Here is a 20,667-nt window from a genome sequence, read left to right as displayed (position 1 = left end):
CTTGTCAGGAGGAGCAGCTGCAAGGCCGGGTCCAGTCCCCTGCACCCTCAGCCTCCCCCCACACCTGGGGCAGGAAAGAAAGCTCCATTTCCCAAGCAGTCCAGGTCAACTCCCATCCCTCCCACTCCCACTGCCACGTGCCGGAGGGGCTCCCCCTTGCCACTCGGGAAAGCACAGATGGGCAGGGTGAGGGGTGAGCCTCAGGGGTTTCCACCCAGGAAACAAAACCGAAAGGACAAACCCAAAGTGAACACAGGCAGAGGGGACTGAGGGCAGCTGTGTGCCCCCTCCACAGGGGCTGCCCCACCGGCCAGCGTGGGAAGACCTGAGAGAGGCCTTCAGCAGGTGGGGTGGCCTGCACCCCCAGTTCCCAGGCCCCCTCTGTGGAGCAGTGGGCCGGAGGAAGAGACGTCACGGGGCTCCTGGAGACATGCGCGAGAGTCAACCAAGAGATGGGTCTTCACCACCCAGTTTGCACTGCAGAATCAGATGGTGCCCAGAGTAGGCAAGGTGAAGGGGACAGGAGTGAGTGCTTCTGGAGGCCCTCTGTCTGTCTGTGGCCTGGCTGACAACACGTGGGCTGCCCAGCCAGGATGAGGACGGGCTGGAGTCACCATGACCACAGGAGGCCCAGCGCCACCTCCCTCCCCCCAAGACCCAGTTGGATCAGGCCTGTTCACCCCAGCTGGGTCTAGATGTCCTTGGTCCTTCTTCCCAAGGAGCCAGATCTTCCTCCCCAAGTAAATAAAGGCACCGCAAACCAGGGAAGTTAGAAAAGTCTCTTTACGTTTTTAAATTAAAACTCCACCCTGGTGAGATGATTGATTTGGGAGTTAAGTCCAAAGGCAAGCTCTTCACGGCTGTGGCCTAGCCTCTGCCCTCACTGGCTCTTCAGTCCATGTGAGCCCCTCACCCAGCTAGAGGAGGGCTTATACCAGAAGAGGTAGCAAGACCCAAAGTCACAGAGGAGCTGGCTGCTGGCTGGGGCGGGGAGAGCAGAGGCCCTCTCCTGTCCCTGGGGCTGAGGCAGTGCTGGTGTGCTGCCAGTTCCAGAAAGCATAATCCTGGAGAGGTGGCAGCAGACAGCTCCTGCCTACAAGATCACACCATCGGGCCTCACAGCTTCTGCCCGGGGAATGGGGTGGAGAAAGGGGCACTGGCCCCAATCCCTCAGCTCTGCCAGCCCCATCCTCACAGACATTAGTCATATTTATATATTCATATATATATATTATAGTTATATATTAAAAAGAGGGGAGGGGAACTTGGCTGAAGAGAAACTCCCAAAGGGCCCAAGTGGCTCAGGAAGTTTACTGTCACCCCCTGCCCACAAAAATCTTTTATAAAATCTTCCAGTGCGATCTTCAGGAAACCCCCACCCTCCCCAGTTGCCTCCCCCACCCCACCCCAGCCCAGCCCTCCTGCGTCCCCACACCCCTGGACTGCCGTCCATCTTCAGCCCAGCAGTGTCCAGTCTCATCTCTGGCCGTCCATCGCAGCCACGGCTTTCTGCTGGGTGCTCCCCTGTGGGGCTCCAGGGGGCCACGTGGGTTGTGGGTGGTGGAGGTGGTGGAAGCTGTGGGTGGTGGGGGAGGAGGGTGGGATCCAGGCAGCCTGATGGCTGGGTGGAGACGAGGCCCAGAAGGGGCTGAAGTTTGCCGGCGGGGAGCAGGCCACTGCGGTCATGGGGCTGTTACTGCTCTGGAGGCCCTCTGAGGCTCGGAGTTTGGAGAACATGGCCAGCGCGTCGGGGAAGTTGGGTGGCGTGGCAGGGGTGTTGCTGGGGGTGCACATCTGCTGGGAGAGAACACAGGTGTCGGGAGGGTCACCCACATGGCACCCCATTCCAAGCAAGACTTTCTGGACTCTAGGCCCTGTTCTTTAGCGGCAGCATAACATAAAAGCTGCCCTCATCCCCACCCCAAGTCAGTAACAGCAAACAAGCCAGTTTTAACCAAACTCAACAGTTCCTGGTGATGCCTGGGAAGGCCCCAAAGGAGTGTCAGAAGGAAACGGTTAATTGCTACCAGGAGCCAGGGTGTCAGATGAAAGCAGGACAAGGGAGCAGCCCAGGACACTGCTGCTTCACCCTGGGGAAGCAACCAGCTGGCTCCCTCAATAATCACCCTCAGATGTTCCCAGGTTGTTGGTCAAGGGAATGCAGCCAGACTCTGGGCTCTCCTCCTATGCTGACCACAGAGAAGCTCTGTTTCTCAGGGCCTGGGTTCAGTCCCTGGTAGCAGCAACTGCAAATGGGCCCAAGGTCTCTGCCTCCATTTTCTGACTTCCTGCAGGATGCTGGGTGGCCCCCACCTTTCACTGTGGCCCAGAGACCAGGACATTCAGCTGAGAAGAGCCAATTCCAGGGGGCCTTCTGTGTCTGTAGACCACCCCCCCGGGGGGGGCAAAAAATCAAGGGACCTTTGGTTTCCTGTCTTCTAACACCCCCACCTCCAAGCTGACAGTGCCTCAGCTCCTCAAGCACTCCTGGGAATGATCACAAATATCCCAAAATGTGCTTCACCATCACCCTGGGCAGGGGACTCCCCCAACTCAAGGACCCCCTGCCCTTTCTGAGTAGAGATCCCATGTAGGAATGGCGGAGGCTATGGGGTTGTGCTGTCTTATGGACTGCAGGCACTCCTGTGACACCTACTGTATGGAGGGCTGTCCAAGCCCAGCAGGGGTGAAGGAAGGAAGGGCAGAGAGCAAGACCCAGACAGGGAGCAGAGCCTTCTTTTCCCAGGGAGCCATGAGAGCCCTTTTTTGAATTTCTCCTAATTTTAGCAACACCAACCCCTCCCCCAGTCATAGGGTGAGGAGTGAGATTCTAGGGCTCCTCACCTTGCAGAGAGAGAGTTTTCACAGTTCTTAAGTCACACCCTTCCCCCAGCCAGAAACTATCAGGCGAGGGCCTCCATCCATTGTCTTCCTCAGGGGCAGCCAAAGGACTCAGGCCCAGGCCCCACCCAGCCCATTTCCCTCCTCCTATCCCTATTCCCTGCCTGCCTCCCCAGGGCAGACTTCTCGGCAGCAGGAAACAATGAATGGGGGTGGGGGTAGAGGCCCATTGCATCACAGCTCCGTGATGGGCTTCCCCAGTTCACCCAGCCTGCCTCCTCAGCCACTCCAGAGCAGGTCTGGGTCAGGAACAGGCCTGTGCTCACCTGCCTGTGTGAGCCCAACTGGATTCCTTAACCTCTCTGAATCTCCTGTTCTGGTCAAGTCTGGGGTTTGGCCCAGCTGCTGTACAGGCCCAGCGTCCCTCAAGCTCAGTGCTTCAAATTGCAGAATGAAAATTTCCAGCTCAGTCCTACCAGTCTATAAACTTTCAGTCTATAAGGCCCTACCTACTCATCTTAGTCTCTCCATCCAAATCCAGGGCCTCCTTATCGGAAAAGAACACCTTAGCTCTGCTTCATGTCTACTCTTGTTGTTGTGCCATTCCTGGTTAGGGTTTTTTTCTTTTTCTTTTTTTTAATCTTTTCCTTTGATTGTCTCTAGAAATTACTCTAAAACTGAGGACAGGGATGGCGTTTTCACAGTCATGTTGAAGGACTCAGTACTAGGAGCTCTGGTGGAGCCACTAATGGTAACCAAGTCTGCCACCTGCCCTGAGAGGCTGTTGCAAGATACTCAATCCCTGGAGGCATGCAGGAGTTAACGGGCCACCAGTCCCACCTTCAGGGCTCTGCCAGAAACCGTAGGCCTTCTGGAATGACCACTGTTGGAGACAGAACGCTAGGCTCTTGTGAGAGCCCAGTTTTTCCAGAACTAGGTGCTGAGGAGACTCTCCTCTTTAAGACCCGTTGACTGCCACAGCCTGTATTCCAGAGACTTTTCTCTTTTGTGGTTTTATTGACAGTATGAGCCATTCCACAAAAAAAGGCATGACACCTTGAGGGACGTGTGGTAATGCACCTGTGACAACAGAAATCTTGCAAATCACCATTTCCTCAATAAAATGATACTGGAATTAGGAAAAAAAAAAAAAAAAAAGATCAAGACAGTCCTTGTCCTTTGCTCAGAAAACAGCCAAGGACACGACACTGTGGGGGAAGTCCTTTGCAGTTCCCCCCAGAAGGGACCCTGGGCAAGGACATCAAGTCTTAAATCTACAGACAAACAAAACCGCTCTGGCAGCCCCGGCAGATCTGAGAAGAATGGGGTGCAACCCCTGTCCTGAAGCCCGTCCTCTGTGGCAGAGCCAATAGATGTAATGGGGGGCGGGGGAAGATGGTGGTGGGTAGACGCATTTTTCTCGAGTGAAAGGGCTCTCCCCGGTGTCCGTGAAAAGCCGAGGGCTACCCCATGGCCCGGAGGGCACAGGCCCAGGCCTGGGGGCCAGCTTGGAAAGGAGAAAGCAGCCCAGACCGGAAGCGACCGCGCAGCAGCTCCGCACAGACCAGAGCAAGGCGACTGGGTCTCATCCTGTCCGGCTCTCCGCGACCTCCACGCTCCGAGTCGGGGTCGTGTGCGTGTGCGTGTGCGTGTGTGTGGGGGGGATCTGTCCCCTCCTGCTCCTCGCAGCGCGGGGGCGTGCGGTCTGGGGGGCTCCCCACCGACACGCCGCGCTAGACGCCCCCCGCCCCCTCCCAGCCCCCCTCCGCGGGGCCCACAGCGCCTCGGACCCGGTCTCCGGCGGGGGCGCGGCGGCGCCGAGGTCGGAGCCCCAAGCTGGGGGGCCGGCCGGGCCCCGAGGCCGCTCTTTCCTGGAAGACATTTTGGCTCTTTGTTTACATCGGCGGCGCGGCGCTCCCCGGCAACATGGCTGTCACCGCGGGCTGACAGCGCTCCGGCCGCACTTACCATCTGCGGGTGGTGGTGGCTGTTGGGAATGTTGGTCTCCTGGAAAAACGTGCTCAGCGCCGTCTGCGGACAAGCGAGGCGACAGGGCGGCGGTTAATGGGGCCGGGAGCCCCCCCGTCCCCCGCAGGGCTCCTCCGCAGCGTCCGCCGCGGGGGCCCCGACCCGCAGCCCAGGGTGGGGAGTCCTCCCTCAGGGCGCGGGCTCCGGGCCTCCCTTCCGGGGCGCTATAAAGACAGCCGCCCCCCTCCAGCCTCGCGGCGTCCGGCCGGCGCCCCCCGCCCGCCCGCTCGCCGGGGCCCGCACCCACCTCGAACTGCCAGTGGGCTGCCTGCAGCAGCTGCTTCGCCTGATCGGCCGCGCAGCCCGCGGCCAGCACGAACTGGTTGATCATGACCTGGTGCCGCAGCTCGTCCATGTTCACCGACATGGCTCCGGCCGGCGCGCGATCCCGGGCTCGGCGGCCGCGGGAGGCCCGCCGCCCTCGGCTCGCGCTCACCACAGTCCGCTGGCCGCCGCCGGGCGAGTGTTGTGGTTCGGCTCCCGCGGCCGCCGACACCACAAACAACAGTGCGGGGCGGGGCCGGGGTGTCCCAACGTTTGGGGGCCGAGAACCACCGGCGCTGATTGGCCCGCGCCCTCGGTCAGCTCACGGCTCGGTGCGGACGTTCGGTTCGAATCCTGCGGCCTGCGGCCCGCACTGTTTCTCTTTTGGACCGACCGCGCCCATTGGCGGAGCTCGTCGCCGTGGGGCGCCCCAGCATTGGTCGGCCTCTGTGTTTTGACTCATCCGGGCTTGTGATTGGCTGTAGCTTGTCGTTCGGGGCGGAGCCGCACGCGCCGATTGGCCTCCCGTGGGCCTGTTTGAACTCAACTGAAAACCTTGACTGTCCGCTGATTGGCCGAGGCCCTTCTGTTTGCTGTTGTAGGCTGGGGGGTGGTGCGGCCAAGTTCATTCATTACTTCATTGAAACTGAACATGCTCAGCTGGAAAAGCAAGACAGAGTGGCTTTGACTCATTTCCTCCGAAAGATGTGGTCATCTCGAGAAACAGAACGATCAAAATAGAAAACAGACAAGAGCCTCTGCAGCTGCTCAAATCTCAAAACTGTTTATTTTCTTTAAGCTTTCAAGCAGCTCTACTTTTTTTTTCTTAACCTTTTATTTATTTAAATAGAGCTCAATCCGTCACTACTCATCCCAAGAGCCAGGCAACGTTTTCACACCAAGCATTTCGTTCTCTGAATATGTAAAACAGTGCTAATACATACTATATATAACCAGAAAGAAAAAGATAACTTTCCCAGTCACTAATGTCTCACGCTGAACTTTTCTGTTTCTTAAATGGATTGGCCCAACTAAAGTTTTCATCTCTGCATCATCTTAAAGAAAAGTGTTTCTAATGTATCAGTACTGCTTCTCAATCCTAGACGTTTAAAAGCATTTTGGTTATACTTAATGCCTTGAGCCTTTTGGGTTAGGATTTGTTTAGGAAGTGTGGGGGTGGAGGCGGGGGTGGGGAAACTAGGAGTTTGAGAAGGCCACGGAAGAGGCATAGAGATCAGGAAGGTAAATATTGCTAGAGATTCATTGTTAGAATTCCTGTTTCTGCAAATCTTAGTAAGTTTTGAATCTGAAAGCCCAGTCACAGAATATAGCTTAACCACTTAGGGCTATGTATGTACAACAGGAGAAAGCAAGTCATGGTTCCATTTTGCCATTGCCTAAAGTGAATTTAACTCTCCATCTAGAAAACTTGGCTGTATGAAGGGGGAAAGTATGTAAATAGGATGAGATACACACAATATTTATGTACCTAGGAAAAACAGCACTATCATGAGTTTACTCCATTTTGTTTGTTTGTGTTGAAGAGGTAGGCATCAGCATTTTTTGACTGCCAAGACCCGTTTCTCTGGCCCTAATTGTACTTGGCCACCCAAACAGACAGAGACCAGAGTGTGGCTGGAGAGTCAAGTACAGCTTGTAGTAGTCAGCCCTTCCCTTCAAGTAACTGCCATGTGAAAACAAAAGTGAGCAGCCATCAGCTTAGAGGAGGGAACTTAGGTCACAAATAGCCCCAGAACAAGGAAGTACTGTCATCGTGTGATTCCAGTTTTTACAAGTATGTACAGGTGTCAAACATGCCAGGGCCATGACTGTTATGATCTACCTGGGCAGAGGCATTTCAGGCCACAGGAGTCCTGAGGACTTAATTAAGTTCTCAAGGGAGACAAGACTTCTGAAAATACCCAAATTGCCAAATCCTTTATCTTTTAAATATCCAGTTAGTCAATCCCAATTTTTTTTTTTAATGTTACTATTGCAGGACAGAGGGCACAGCTGTGGGAACCAGGGAGATGTGTGGAGGACAAGGTCTTCAGCAAACTGGAGGGACTTGGGTTCTATTATATTCTGTGAACATAAAGTCACTCTGGGGAGAGAGATGGAGAGAGAGAGAGAGAGAGAGAGAGAGAGAGGAGATAAAGAGAGGGAAAGAGAGAGAGACAGAAAACTTGTGACTGTTTGTGATAGCTGGCCCTGAGAGATGGAAACGCTTAATCAATACTTTGTCTCTTGAAAATCTAGTTGGAGATAAATGGGGTAGGGCTTTCTCTTGTCTAGCTGGGAGCCCAGGGAGAATGAATGAGGTCATGTGTGTAGAGGGCTTTGAGCTGTTAAGGATAAAAGCGACTCCTCAAGTGCAAGGTATTATTATCTGAAGGTATAATTATTTTAATGTGAGAGGACACTGTGAGGCAGGTAAAACAGAGCAATAAAAACATGTCCATTAATAACAAATAAAACACAGTTATACCCAAGGAAAGAACAAAATCCTTACATCAATGGAGTAGGCTACTGAATGAGCCCTGGTACAGCAAATGAAGAGAAGCAATCTTACTATTTCCTCAGGGCTTGGATAACAAGTATGTGAATGCAGGCATTGAGTCAGTGCTCAGACAGGCAACAATAACTAGACCATAACAAGCAGCTACCAAGTACTTCCTGGGAGCTTGGCACCTTTCTAAGAGTTTAATGTCTGTTAATGCATTGCAATCCTCACAGCAACTCAGAATTCCATTTCACAAGGGGGCAGTTAAGGGAAGGGGGGGCAAGGTTAGAGCAATAAAGGGTGGGGTGAGGCATTGGCCTTCTGTAGTTCCAGAACCATGTGGTTAACCATTACACTACACTACCTTCCTTAATGTTGTAGTTGTCGCCTCGGGGGTTCATGGGATGGGGAGAGGGAGGGGGCTTTTCAAAAAAGAACTCTTAGAGATTGGGATTTTCACTGGTGATGCTTGAAAGTGAGTGACTCCTCTTGGGGGAAAAGTAGGTGCAGCTGTCCTGAGAGATCCTGAAGGAGAGATGGGTGGAGAATTGGCATTCCCTCCCCCCTTTTTAAATTGCCCCTTAGTTTACCATGGGGGCTTAGTGCCTGCACAATGAATCCACCACTCCTAGAGGCACTTCCCCCTTTATTTTATAGCACATAGATAATGTGAGGGGGGAGTGGGGTCGGGCAGTGGCGCAGAGTTAAGTGCACGTGGCGCAAAGCAAAAGGACAGGTGTTAGGATCCTGGTTCTAGCCCCCGGCTCCCTGACCTGCAGGGGAGTCGCTTCACAAGCAGTGAAGCAGGTCTGCAGGTGTCTATCTTTCTCTCCCCCTCTCTGTCTTCCCCTCCTCTCTCCATTTCTCTCTGTCCTATTCAACAACAACGACAGCAATAACCACAACAACAATAAAAACAACGACGACGATAAACAACAAGGACAACAAAAGGGGGAAAAAGAATGTGAGGGGAGAGATAGAGAGGGAGAGAGACACCTGCAGTACTTGCTTCGCTGCTCATGACACTTCCACCCTGCAGGTGGGGAGCAAGAGTCTGAGCTCTTGTGCCTGGCCGCGTGCATGTAACCGGTCTGCCCGGCCCCTGACACTCCTAGCCATTTCCTCAGCACAGTGCATTCCTCTTCCTCTTCTTCCTTTCTACTCCTTACTCTCCCGAGCCAAACAGTGGCCTGGACAATAGTTCAACTGATAGAACATCCAGGTTCCTGGCTCAATCCTGGGCAAACTGGTGTGGTTGTTTCTTTCTTTCTCTCTCTCTCTCTCCTCTCTCTTCACTCTGCCTCGTGTGAAACCCTTTCTTATATGTAATATTAGGCAAAAAAAAAAAAAAAAGTAGTAACCTGGAAATATTGAAATTGAGCATGTGGGAGGCTCTGGCTCCGCAAAAAGAAGGAAACATGGGAGTGGAGAGGTAGCGCAGCGGGTTAAGCACAGGTGGCACAAGGCACAAGGACCAGCTTAAGGATCCCAGTTTGAGCCCCCGGCTCCACACCTGCAAGGAAGTCGCTTCACAGGCGGTGAAGCAGGTCTGCAGGTATCTGTCTTTCTCTCCCCCCCCCCCCGCCCCCATCATCCCTTCCTCTCCATTTCTCTCTGTCCTATCCAACAACGATGACATCAATAATTACAACAAGGGCAACAAAAGGGAATAAGTAAATAAATTTAAATGATTTTAAAAATTAAAAAAAGAAAGAAATGGAACTCAAGTACTGAAGACTGAGCACATATATGGTCCCTGAGAAATTCTGCACACCTCAGCACATCTTCTCAGACTGAGAGCTCCCAGCAGGCCTGCGGCTGGCTAAGGCACCTACTACAAGGCCGCAGGAGCCTGCCTGATTTCGAGTAGCAAGTAGATTTGACCTAGGTCTGGTTGTTCCCTGCTCCCTTTCTTCCTACCCTTGTGTCTTCCTTGAATTCTCATTTTTTTGTTTCCCTATGGTGGCTTTCAGATGTCAAGACAAAGGGACAAGTTGACAGCAGATGCTGAAAGACGTTCAGAGAAGGAGCTGGACAATGGGAAAGCTTCCAGTGCCCAGAAAAGAAGACACAGTAGAAGTGAGGAACACGGAGGCCCGCTAGGCAGCAGTGAGGCCAGAATCAGAAATTCAGCCTGAAAGGCAGCTAGATGGATGAGGTGAGAACCAGGAATTCACCCGAGAATTCACCCGAGAGGGCAGACCCCAGTGATGAGAGTTACAGCATTCTCACCCCCTTTATCTCTTAAATATCCAGTTTGTCTATCCCAAGAGTTCCTTTAACGTTGCAGGACAGGGCACAGCTGTTGGAACCAGGGAAAGGTGTGGAGGACAAGGTCTTCTCCAAAGCGGAGGAACGTGGGTTCTATTGTATTCTATGGACATGAAGTCACTCTGGGGAAGGGGGAAAGAGGAGAGAGGAGAGAGGAGAGAAGGCTGCTTTCACCTTTCTTTGACTTATTTATTTACTTTTTTATTTGCCTCCAGGGTTATTTCTGGGGCTTGGTGCCTGCATTACATATCCACTGTTCCTGGCTGTCATTTTTTTTTTTACCCCAATTTTGTTGTTATTATTATTGCTGCTGTTGTTAGGACAGAGAGAAATTGAGAGAGGAGGGGAAGACAGAGAGAGAAATAGAAAGACACCTACAGGGAGTCAGACGGTAGTGCAGCGGGTTAAAGTGCAGATGGCGCAAAGCTCAAGGACCGGCTTAAGGACCCCGGTTTGAGTCCCTGGCTCCCCACCTGCAGGGGAGTCACTTCACAAGTGGTGAAGCAGGGCTGCAGTTGTCTATCTTTCTCTCCTCCTTTCTATTTTCCCCTCCTCTCTTGATTTATCTCTGTCCTATCCAACAACAATGACATCAGTAACAACAATAACTACAACAAGGGTAACAAAAGGGAATAAATAAATAAATATTAAAAAAGAAAGAAAGAAAGAAAGAAAGAAAGAAAGAAAGAAAGAAAGAAAGAAAGAAAGAAAGAAAGAAAAACACCGACAGACCTGCTTCACTGCTTGCCGAGTGACGCCAGGGGCTCCAACTGAGATCCATATGAGGGTCCTTGCAATGCATGCCACGTGCACTTAACCAGGTGCACTACTACCTGGCCACCTGACTTCTAATACTTTTGTGTGTTTAAGGCGAACTATGTTTTGATCCTATTTCTCCTCTTTTGGTGGTGGTGGTGGTGGTGGTGGTGGTAGTAGTATGGGGTGGGTCAATGCACAGAATTAATCCAGGACTTCATACAAAATAAGTACGTGCTCTACTCCTGGGCTACAATCCTGGCCTCACTACTGTTTTTCCATGACAAACCAGGCTACTTACTCGGCCACTTTGGAAGTATCCTTTTTTCTTTCTTCCTTTCTTTCTATCTTTCTTTCAAGTTGTTCCTTAGAAAGATGGGAGGTCACTATACAAGTCCCTCTACTCTAGGCAAATTCCAGCCCTTCTTTGTGATAATTGAGATTTGTGACTAAAGAGACTATACTGAGAACCCAATTCTGTGCCACTTTTTCCCACTAGAGTTATTGCTGGGACTTGGTGCAGCTGTTGCTCAAACCCCCCACCCCCCACTCACAGCAGCCTTTAAAAAATTTTTTTTATAGAGATAGAAGTTGAGAGGGATAGGCAGGAAATAGAGAGGTCAGAGAGAAAGAAAGACACATGAAAACATTATAAGCCCTCTTGTGGGCCTCTGTAGGACCTTGCCCTCAATGTAGAACAACAGTGGTAGAAACTGCCTCACTCTCTGGAGGGAGGCTGGGTCAACAACATACTCTGCCACTCGAGGAAGATGGGCCCTGAAATGAGGGCAGCCTAGAATGTTCTCAGCTGTGATCATGGAATGTGAGCCCAGACTGACAGGGATGCAGAGGTTATACAGGATCCTGTGCTAAATATGAATAACCATGGGTCAGTTTGATGGGGTTTACAGTTAATGGGATTTATATACTTTTCCTATATTTAGGAGCTATTCTCTGCCCTTATCCAGTCTTCTAGTCCTATCCCTCAACTCTGACACCATCTTTTCCAGACAATACTTTCAGCCTACCTGCATGTTATCAGTGGAGCTCAGGCAAAAATTAGTAAAGTTATGGGTCCCCTGGAATATACCTAAAATAGACTTCCTACTTACTTCCAAGATGAAGAGCCTAAATCTAATCTTCTCTATTCTGATCTTTAGGTTCCTGATTATTAAACAAATTGTTCTGCTTTATATCTTAATGCTTTTCAGCCACCAAGTTGCAGATGCTACCTGGACACCAACCTGACTTCCCTGGACAGATGACCTCATCATTGTGTCCTGGAACCCCACCTCCCCAGAGCCCTGCCCCACTAGGGAAAGATAGAAAAAGGCTGGGGGTATAGGTCCACCTGCCAACATCCTTGTCCAGAAGAAGCAATTACAGAAGCCAGACCTCCCACTTTCTGCAGGATATAGATATATTTGGTCCATACTCCCAGAGGATAAAGAATAAAGAACCTTCCAATGGGGGGGGGGGGAGGGTATATGGAACTCTGGTGGTGGGAATTGTATTCCTTTTATTCCTTGACACAGTCTTGTCAATCATTATTTATCTTTTTAAATTTTTTAAATTTATTTATTTTCCCTTTTGTTGCCCTTGTTTTTTATTGTTGTTGTAGTTATTATTGTTGTTATTGATGTCATCATTGTTGGATAGGACCAAGAGAAATGGAGAGAGGAGGGGAAGACAGAGAGAAGGAGAGAAAGTTAGACATCTGCAGACCTGCTTTACTGCCTGTGAAGCAACTCCCCTGCAGGTGGGGAGCCAGGGGCTTGAACCAGGATCCTTAAGCCGGTTCTTGAGCTTTGCGCCACATGCGCTTAACCAGCTGTGCTACCGCCCAACTCCCAGTCATTATTTATCTTTATGAGAGATAGATAGATAGACAGACAGACAGACAGACAGACAGACCAGAGTACTGCTCAGCTCTGGCATATGGTGGTACCTGGACCTCTGGGGTCTGAAGCATGGAAGTTCTGACTATGTTCCTAGTTCCCCTCTTAGAGGACTTTGTTTGTTCTTCTTTCTTTTCCTCTTCCCCCTCCACTCCCCCTCTCCTCCCCTCTCCTCCCCTCCTCTCCTTTCCTCACTGCTTACTTCTGGTTTATAGTGGCTCTGGAGATTGAAGCTGGAACCTTAAGTCTTTTCGTGTCAACACTATGCTCTCTTCCCTGCCTTAGATGACCTCATAAGGTATGATTCAGGGGGTTGAGAACCATGCATATCCCTAAATATCAAAGAAGAAAGAATTAGAAAAGCAGAGTCAGTGGTCTGGGAGGTGGCGCAGTGGATAAACCATCGGATTCTCAACCATGAGGTTCTGAGTTCAATCCCCGGCAGCACATGTACCAGAGTGATGGCTGGTTCTTTCTCTCTTCTCCTATCTTTCTCATGAATAAATAAGCAAATTTAAAAAAAAAAAAAAGAAAGAGAAGCAGAGTCAGAGAGGGACCACCCAAGGGTGGGGCTGGTACCCACCAGCAGGTAGTGAGCTTGCTCTCAGAGTGGGTGTCCTACAGCAGCACCTTCAGCTCCCTAGCTCAGTCTCTCCCCACACCCACCTCATCTTCTCCCTCAGGGGAGCTAGAAAGATACAAAACACAACTGTGTTGTACCAAGTAATAGGAAGTCAAAGCCAGTCCCTTGCTGGTGATGAGTTGGTGCCAGTTTCCACCAGATTACATTCTCACCGAATATCACATGCTTCATAAGGGACAAAGGCCACACCACTCCCCGCATAGTAAATGGCATTTCCCAAAAGTGGCACTGGTGGCCTGGACACTCTGTCCCATACCTGCCAGCCTGAGATAAGGTGGCCCTGCCTCCTGTTTTAGGTGTGTCTATGGTAGGTGAGTCTCTGGCCGTCCTTTTAAAGGGACCAGAGGGGCTGGATCTTTGCCACGGATCGAGAGGAAAAGAGGACAGAGAGGGCCTCTTAGGAGGGTGCCCTTTCTCTCTCTGCCTCATGTATGTACGTGCCCATGTATGGGGTTAGGCCTTGCCCATATGCAATCAGTCTGTCCCCTGTAGACTTTTTGTTTCTTTTTAAGTTGTGGACACAATGAGACTTACCGGTAGAGAGACACAGAGAGACCCCTCCACCATTCATGACACTCCAACAACAACAACAAGGGCAACAAAAGGGAAAAAACAGCCTCCAGGAGCGAGGGATTCAGAAACCCAGTGATAACCCTGGAGGCAAAAACAAAAACAAGAAAGGGAAAGATACTACAGAATCGAAGCTTCCTCCAGTACAGTGGGGGCTGGGCTTGAACGTCGGGCACTCACATGTCAAAGCAGGTGCACTATCCTCGTGAATCATTTTGCTGACCCAAGATAGTATATTTAAAAACCCTCCATGACTCTCCCCAAATGCAAACCCTCTCTCTTCCTTCCTAGAAAGACTCAGAATAATTTCTTCTTAGGAGAGAGACTAACCTGCCAACCTCATCACATATGGTGCTCGGGTTGTTTTTGTCAGTCTTGTCACTCTGTGACTCTGGGGCATGAACCTAGGACCTCATATGTGTGAAGCAGGCTTGCTCCTGCTGAACTCCTTCCCAGATCCCTAAGTTTTCAATCTGCATGATCCCCTGGCTTTCTTTGTTACTAAGTCCTATATGAACACGCCTCCAAACACTGCTTTTGGGGTGCGCTAGCTTGCTTTTATTGGGTTAATGATTCACCTTTCTCCTAGGCTCTGTCATTACTCCACTAACCCGCAGGTGAGCTCAAGGGAGTCCCCTTACCAATAGGGCTCCCTTGCCACAAAGGCCGTCTCTCACCTTTTTTTTTTTTCCATCTCCCCAGCCAACAATTCCAATCCTAATCTGCAGTAATTGACCCTAAGGAGTAGTCTAGGTAGGCTCCTTGGAGGGGGAAAGGACTGAAGTTGGAAGGATAGAAAAAATAAGGAGAGGACTTTTGGGAAGAGGGAATAGTGTAAACCAAAGCACAGAGCTGAAAACACATTCATAACAAGAACCGTTCCGGGCATAGCTGGGAGGCAATGGGGTGGGGGAGATGCTAAGCCTGGACAGATAAGGGTGGAATGTACTGGTTTGCTTGTGGGGGAGGAGGACGGCGAATTTCCTTCACACACACACACACACACACACACACACACACACACACACACCCTTGTATATATGCTTTCTCAAATTAATCATGTTGAACTAAGTTATGTTCAAGTCACAAGGAATCCAGCAGTCTTATTTCTCACCCATATAAAACATAGTGCAGTTTGATGACCTGAAAAGAAAAACTGCCCTCTGGGCAGTGACACAGTGATCCTGACTGTGAGAGTTTCCTGGATGTAGTCCTGAGTTGGTAAACCTCAACCTGTTGAGCTGCTGCCTGTTTTTGTAAATAAAGTTTTATTAGAACCCACCTATGTCCATTTGTGCATTATCTCTGAGTGCTTATGCGCTGTAGCAGAGCTGAGCTGCTGCATATGGACTTCAGAGCTCCTGCACTGTCTGGAACATGCTAGCAGGAGATGAGGGGACCAGAGAGTTTAGCATCACTATTAAATGCTTTCATCTGAAAGCAGTACACCTCTGTTGACCGTTCATTGTTCAACAGAACCAGGAGACCCTCCCTAACCTTCAGGGGGACGGCAAGGCTGACCTCCCCCTCACCAATCAGAAGCAGATAATAGTATCTTGGTGAATGTCTCACCGCTTCTTCTTCTAGCGTTTGCCCTTCTTCCGTAGCCAGTCAACAGCGTCAGGTTGAGCCTGATGTAAAGTTTCGAGACCTCCTTTGAATCTGGAGAGGTGGCAGTCGTTGACTATGTGGGTCATAGTCTGTCTGTAGCCGCAGGGGCAGTTCGGGTCATCTCTGGCTCCCCAGCGATGGAACATAGCGGCGCACCGGCCATGGCCTGTTCGATAGCGATTGAGGAGGGCCCAATCATAACGTGCTAGGTCAAAGCCGGGTTGACGCTCGCAGGGGTCTGTGATGAGGTGTTTATTCTTGACCTCAGCTGACTGCCAGCTCTATTTCCAAGAGTCTGGAACAGAGAAGTTCAGTGTAGGCGTAGGGGACCAGATTGGGTGACGAGACGTCAAGCTTTGGACAGGGTGGGCGAAGATATCCGCGTATATTGGCAGGTCCGGTTGAGCGAAGACGTGGGAAATGAACTTAGATGATGCCACATCCCGACTAATATCTGGCGGGGCGATGTTGCTGAGAACTGGCAGCCATGGAACCGGGGTGGAACGGATGGTTCCAGAAATGATCCTCATGGAGGAATATAATTTGGAATCGACCAAGTGGACATGGGGGCTACGGAACCATCCTGGGGCACAGTGTTCTGCAGTGGAATAGCATAATGCCAGAGATGATGATCGTAGTGTGGAAGCGCTCGCACCCCATGAGGAGCTGGCCAGTCTTGCAATGATGTGATTCCTCGCGCCCACCTTTGCTGCAGTTTTTATCTCTGAACCTCTGCCACTCTGCTCTTCCAAGCTGTTGTGCATAGGGGTGACCCTATTTTTACTTGTTTGTCTCATGATTCCAGAATCAGAGAGGGAATCTAAATTGACTGAGACTCAGCAAAAAGTAAACCAAACCAATTAACCAGTCAACCAGCCAAAAAATCGGTGACGAGGTCTGGAGTTTCTAAGGCTTCAGGAATTTTCAGGAACACAGGAAACCAGGAAATGTTGGGGAAGGGGGAAGGAAAAGAAGTCCTGGATGAGATCTGCTTGTTAAAAATACAGACTCCCTTTACTTATTTTTGATCTGTTTCCTCCTTTCTTTCTTTCTTTCTTTCTTTCTTTCTTTCTTTCTTTCTTTCTTTCTTTCAAAGGCTTGGCAGTGACCAGTACCCTTCTCCTTCAGAAATGTGGGGTAAGTGGTGGTGAATGATGGCCGGTGTTCCTGAGCCCAGAAGCCCATGCCACACTGAAGATCCTTTGGGCTCAGTGTAGGGTGCAGTTCGTAAACACCGGCAGTGTCCTCACAAAGAGGAAGGAAGTCTTCACTGAGAACGAGAGTGCTGGGCTGTACACAACAGAATTGGGAAACCACCAGAATGTGCCTCATCACTAACAACATCTGTGCCCGAGGGCCCTGGGTCCTGGGAGCAGACACAGAAAACCCCACAGAGCTTCAGAACTAGAACTGTGCTTCTGGCCTGAGGTTAGCTGGGAGAGGCACTGAGCAAGGCGCCTGTCTAGGACTGAAGGTGCTACAAAGTGTAGGATTTAGAGGTGCCTGAGTTCTGCAACCTCCTTTAGAGCCAAAAAGGACTCCCGTGGGTTACAAGAGAGGGAAGGGCAAAGGGCTTGTGGAAAACAATGGCCCAGATTCAGATAAGGAGATGAGCAGAAGGAAGTGGATAGGATAAGGAAGGCAGATTACGTTTGGAGTGAGGCTCTGTGCAGAGGAGGGGGAAGTGGAGGGGAGTAAGAGCAATGCCCTTGTGCTTTGCCCCATTAAAAATCTTTTAGACTTTCGTTCTTTTCCTTTCTCCTTTCTTTCTTTCTTTCTTTCTTTCTTTCTTTCTTGTTTCTTTTCTTTTTTTTTTCTCTTTTTACCAGAGCACTACTCAGCTCTGGCTTATGGTGGTGGTGGTGGTGGTGGGTGTTGAACTTGGGACTGTGGAGCCTCAAGCATGAGAGTCTGTTTGCATAATCATTATGCTTTTTCCCTGTTTGTTGCCCTGGTTGTTTTATCATTGTTGTGGTTATTACTGTTGTTGTTATTGATGTCGTTGTTGTTGTTGGATAGGACAGAGAGAGAAATAGAGAGAGAGGGAGACCGAGAGGGGGAGAGAAAGATAAACACCTGTAGACTTGCTTCACCACTCGTGAAGTGGTCCCCCTGCAGGTGGGGAGCCGGGGGCTCAAACTGGGATCCTTACTCTGGTCCTTGGCTTTGCACCATGTGTGCTTAACTTGCTGCGCTACTGCCCGACCCCCAGCAGGGACACTCTTAAGCCACTGGCTATGGATCAGATTGAAACCTGGGGAGCTGCCTTCTTGGGCTTGTCTGGCTGCCCTTTGATTCCCGTGCTTGGGATTTGGTTCCTGTGCCTGGAAGGACTTGGGTGATGATCTTATCTCAGTTCCAGTATCAAGGGACTAGGAGAATCTGACAGAGAAGCTTCAGGGTGTTTTTACTCCAGCTTGAACACAGTTGAGGTTAACTGTTGTGTGGATCCAGTTAACTGTTGTAAGTAGGAGTTTGCATCAGGTTTCTGAGCTTGTCACTTGAGTCTACGTGTCCTTTTACACTTGTTTTAGAAGACAATCTACCCTACACAAAAAGAAGTCCAAACCAGCCCTGCAGTTTTCTCACTGGCCTGGGGTCAGAGCTCTGCAGGCACCCACATGGCCTCGGTCAAGTCCTTAGTCCTGTCACATTGCAGTTTTCTCCTCTCTTTGCCTTTGGAGGCATTGCTCTGACCTGATGCTCCAGCACCATGTGGAATGGGAGAAAGCTTGTTCTCAATTTCTTCCTTTGACTTTTGTAAGTAAGCTCAGTGGAGCACTTGTTAAAGAGAGGTGTAAGGGTTGCCATCCCACTGCCTCTCCCACATTGTGGTGTCTCTGGATCCAGGAAACTGGTGCAGGGATTGCTGCCTGCCTGTCTGTGTACCTGAGCAGGGCCTGTCTGTGTACCTGAGAAGGGCCCGTCTGTGTACCTGAGCAGGGCCCATCTGTGTACCTGAGCGGGGCCCGTCTGTGTACCTGAGCAGGGCCCGTCTGTGTACCTGAGCAGGGCCCGTCTGTGTACCTGAGCAGGGCCCGTCTGTGTACCTGAGCAGGGCCTGTCTGTGTACCTGAGCAGGGCCCGTCTGTGTACCTGAACAGGGCCCGTCTGTGTACCTGAGCAGGGCCCGTCTGTGTACCTGAGCAGGGCCTGTCTGTGTACCTGAGCAGGGCCCGTCTGTGTACCTGAGCGAGGCCCGTCTGTGTACCTGAGCAGGGCCTGTCTGTGTACCTGAGCAGGGCCCGTCTGTGTACCTGAGCAGGGCCCGTCTGTGTACCTGAGCAGGGCCTGTCTGTGTACCTGAGCAGGGCCCGTCTGTGTACCTGAACAGGGCCCGTCTGTGTACCTGAGCAGGGCCCGTCTGTGTACCTGAGCAGGGCCCGTCTGTGTACCTGAGCGAGGCCCGTCTGTGTACCTGAGCAGGGCCTGTCTGTGTACCTGAGCAGGGCCCGTCTGTGTACCTGAACAGGGCCCGTCTGTGTACCTGAGCAGGGCCCGTCTGTGTACCTGAGCAGGGCCTGTCTGTGTACCTGAGCAGGGCCCGTCTGTGTACCTGAGCGAGGCCCGTCTGTGTACCTGAGCAGGGCCTGTCTGTGTACCTGAGCAGGGCCCGTCTGTGTACCTGAGCAGGGCCCGTCTGTGTACCTGAGCAGGGCCTGTCTGTGTACCTGAGCAGGGCCCGTCTGTGTACCTGAACAGGGCCCGTCTGTGTACCTGAGCAGGGCCCGTCTGTGTACCTGAGCAGGGCCCGTCTGTGTACCTGAGCGAGGCCCGTCTGTGTACCTGAGCAGGGCCTGTCTGTGTACCTGAGCGGGGCCCGTCTGTGTACCTGAGCAGGGCCCGTCTGTGTACCTGAGCAGGGCCCGTCTGTGTACCTGAGCAGGGCCCGTCTGTGTACCTGAGCAGGGCCTGTCTGTGTACCTGAGCAGGGCCTGTCTGTGTACCTGAGCAGGGCCCGTCTGTGTACCTGAACAGGGCCCGTCTGTGTACCTGAGCAGGGCCCGTCTGTGTACCTGAGCAGGGCCCGTCTGTGTACCTGAGCGAGGCCCGTCTGTGTACCTGAGCAGGGCCTGTCTGTGTACCTGAGCAGGGCCGGGGGGGGGGGCAGCGCAATGAATGCTGGATTGAAAGGCCCGGGACATTTTTTCTTCTGCTAGCAGCACGGGGTTTATCTTTGTAGAATGTTGGATATGTATCTTAGGTGTTGATGAGCTCAAAAGCAAAGTGAGGAGGGAAATGAAGGCAGAAGTGAACATACAGAAATGAACTCACAGTCCCTGGCATTTGATAGAAAAGATCTGTGACTAAACTCGGTGAAAGCAAACCAGAACTGACTCCTGATTTCTCTAAGCACATCCTTCAAATAAACTTGTCCTTGCACTGAGCTAATGTCCCAAGACCCCCATTTCTCCTAGTGCCCAAAGCCCAGCAATAGGCTTTGAACCCGGCAAGTGAGTTGTACGTACAATATTGAGAATGAGATCTGAGCTGGGGAGGTGGTTCCATGGTAGAGTGTAGGACTTGTGTACTGGAGGCCCTGAGTTTGAGCTCTGACACTGCATGTGCCAGACCGATGCTGTGGTGTTCTCTTCTTTCTCTTATAAATGTTTGTGACTGGAGCAGTAGTTCAACTGGTAGAGTACAGGACTTGCATGCCCAAAGCTCCCTATTGGATCCCTAGTGTCATGTGTACCAGAGTGCTGCATTTAGCTTCCTTCTCTCTCGCTCACGTGAAACTCAACCTCAAAAATAAATAGATAGATAAATAAATAAATAAATAAATAAATGATTTGAAAGAGAGAAAGATAGCAGTAGATTATACCTCAGTCCCATCACCGCAAGCCCAGTCATGGCGGGTAGTGTGAGCATTGTCTTTCATATAGGTCTTAGCTTGAACAGCAGATTAAGAAGCTACAAACCCAACTAAAGTTTGCAGTCCTTTGAACAGTTCTTCTTTGTTCAGACACACAACTGAGGAGGAAATCAACAATGAGGAATTCACATTTGGCAAGAAGCAAAATATGAAAGCCTGATTGCTGGTTTCTGAATGGGCAGGCTGATTTTCCACACCAGACAGACTCAGGTTACCAAGGGAGCCATTTACAGGGTCCCAAAGCATTTAGCATTCACATTTCTGTTGACATCATCATAGCCCACTGATCTGGAGCAGGGCATGAGATCTGCCAATGTTAGTGTTAGTTTTCAGTCACGGCAGTCACAGGCCAAGACCACGAGAGGGAACAGGATCTAGGTATTCCTGGTTGGATCCTGTCTTGCAG

The 20,667-nt window shown here is 51.0% G+C and overlaps 1 protein-coding gene across 2 annotated transcripts; it reads right to left on the bottom strand.

The window, feature by feature from the left end:
* Positions 1-765: 765 nt before the first annotated feature.
* On the bottom strand, positions 766-5,533 carry UBALD2 (UBA like domain containing 2). Of its 2 annotated transcripts, none has more exons than XM_016194120.2 (3): positions 5,117-5,533; positions 4,810-4,872; positions 766-1,797 (listed from the first exon to the last, which is right to left on the bottom strand). In XM_016194120.2, exons 1-3 carry the CDS (start codon positions 5,234-5,236, stop codon positions 1,477-1,479), a joined length of 504 nt encoding a protein of 167 aa, XP_016049606.1. In that variant the 5' UTR covers positions 5,237-5,533; the 3' UTR covers positions 766-1,476. The 2 variants fall into 2 exon arrangements, with proteins under 2 accessions (XP_016049606.1, XP_007536807.1); XM_007536745.3 differs by having other exon boundaries at positions 766-1,794; positions 5,117-5,523.
* Between the last annotated feature and the right edge of the window lie 15,134 nt (positions 5,534-20,667).

Source organism: Erinaceus europaeus, chromosome 12 (genome assembly GCF_950295315.1).
Source record: "Erinaceus europaeus chromosome 12, mEriEur2.1, whole genome shotgun sequence".
NCBI classification, from domain to species: Eukaryota; Metazoa; Chordata; class Mammalia; order Eulipotyphla; family Erinaceidae; genus Erinaceus; species Erinaceus europaeus.
This window is presented reverse-complemented; position numbering and strand designations above follow the sequence as displayed.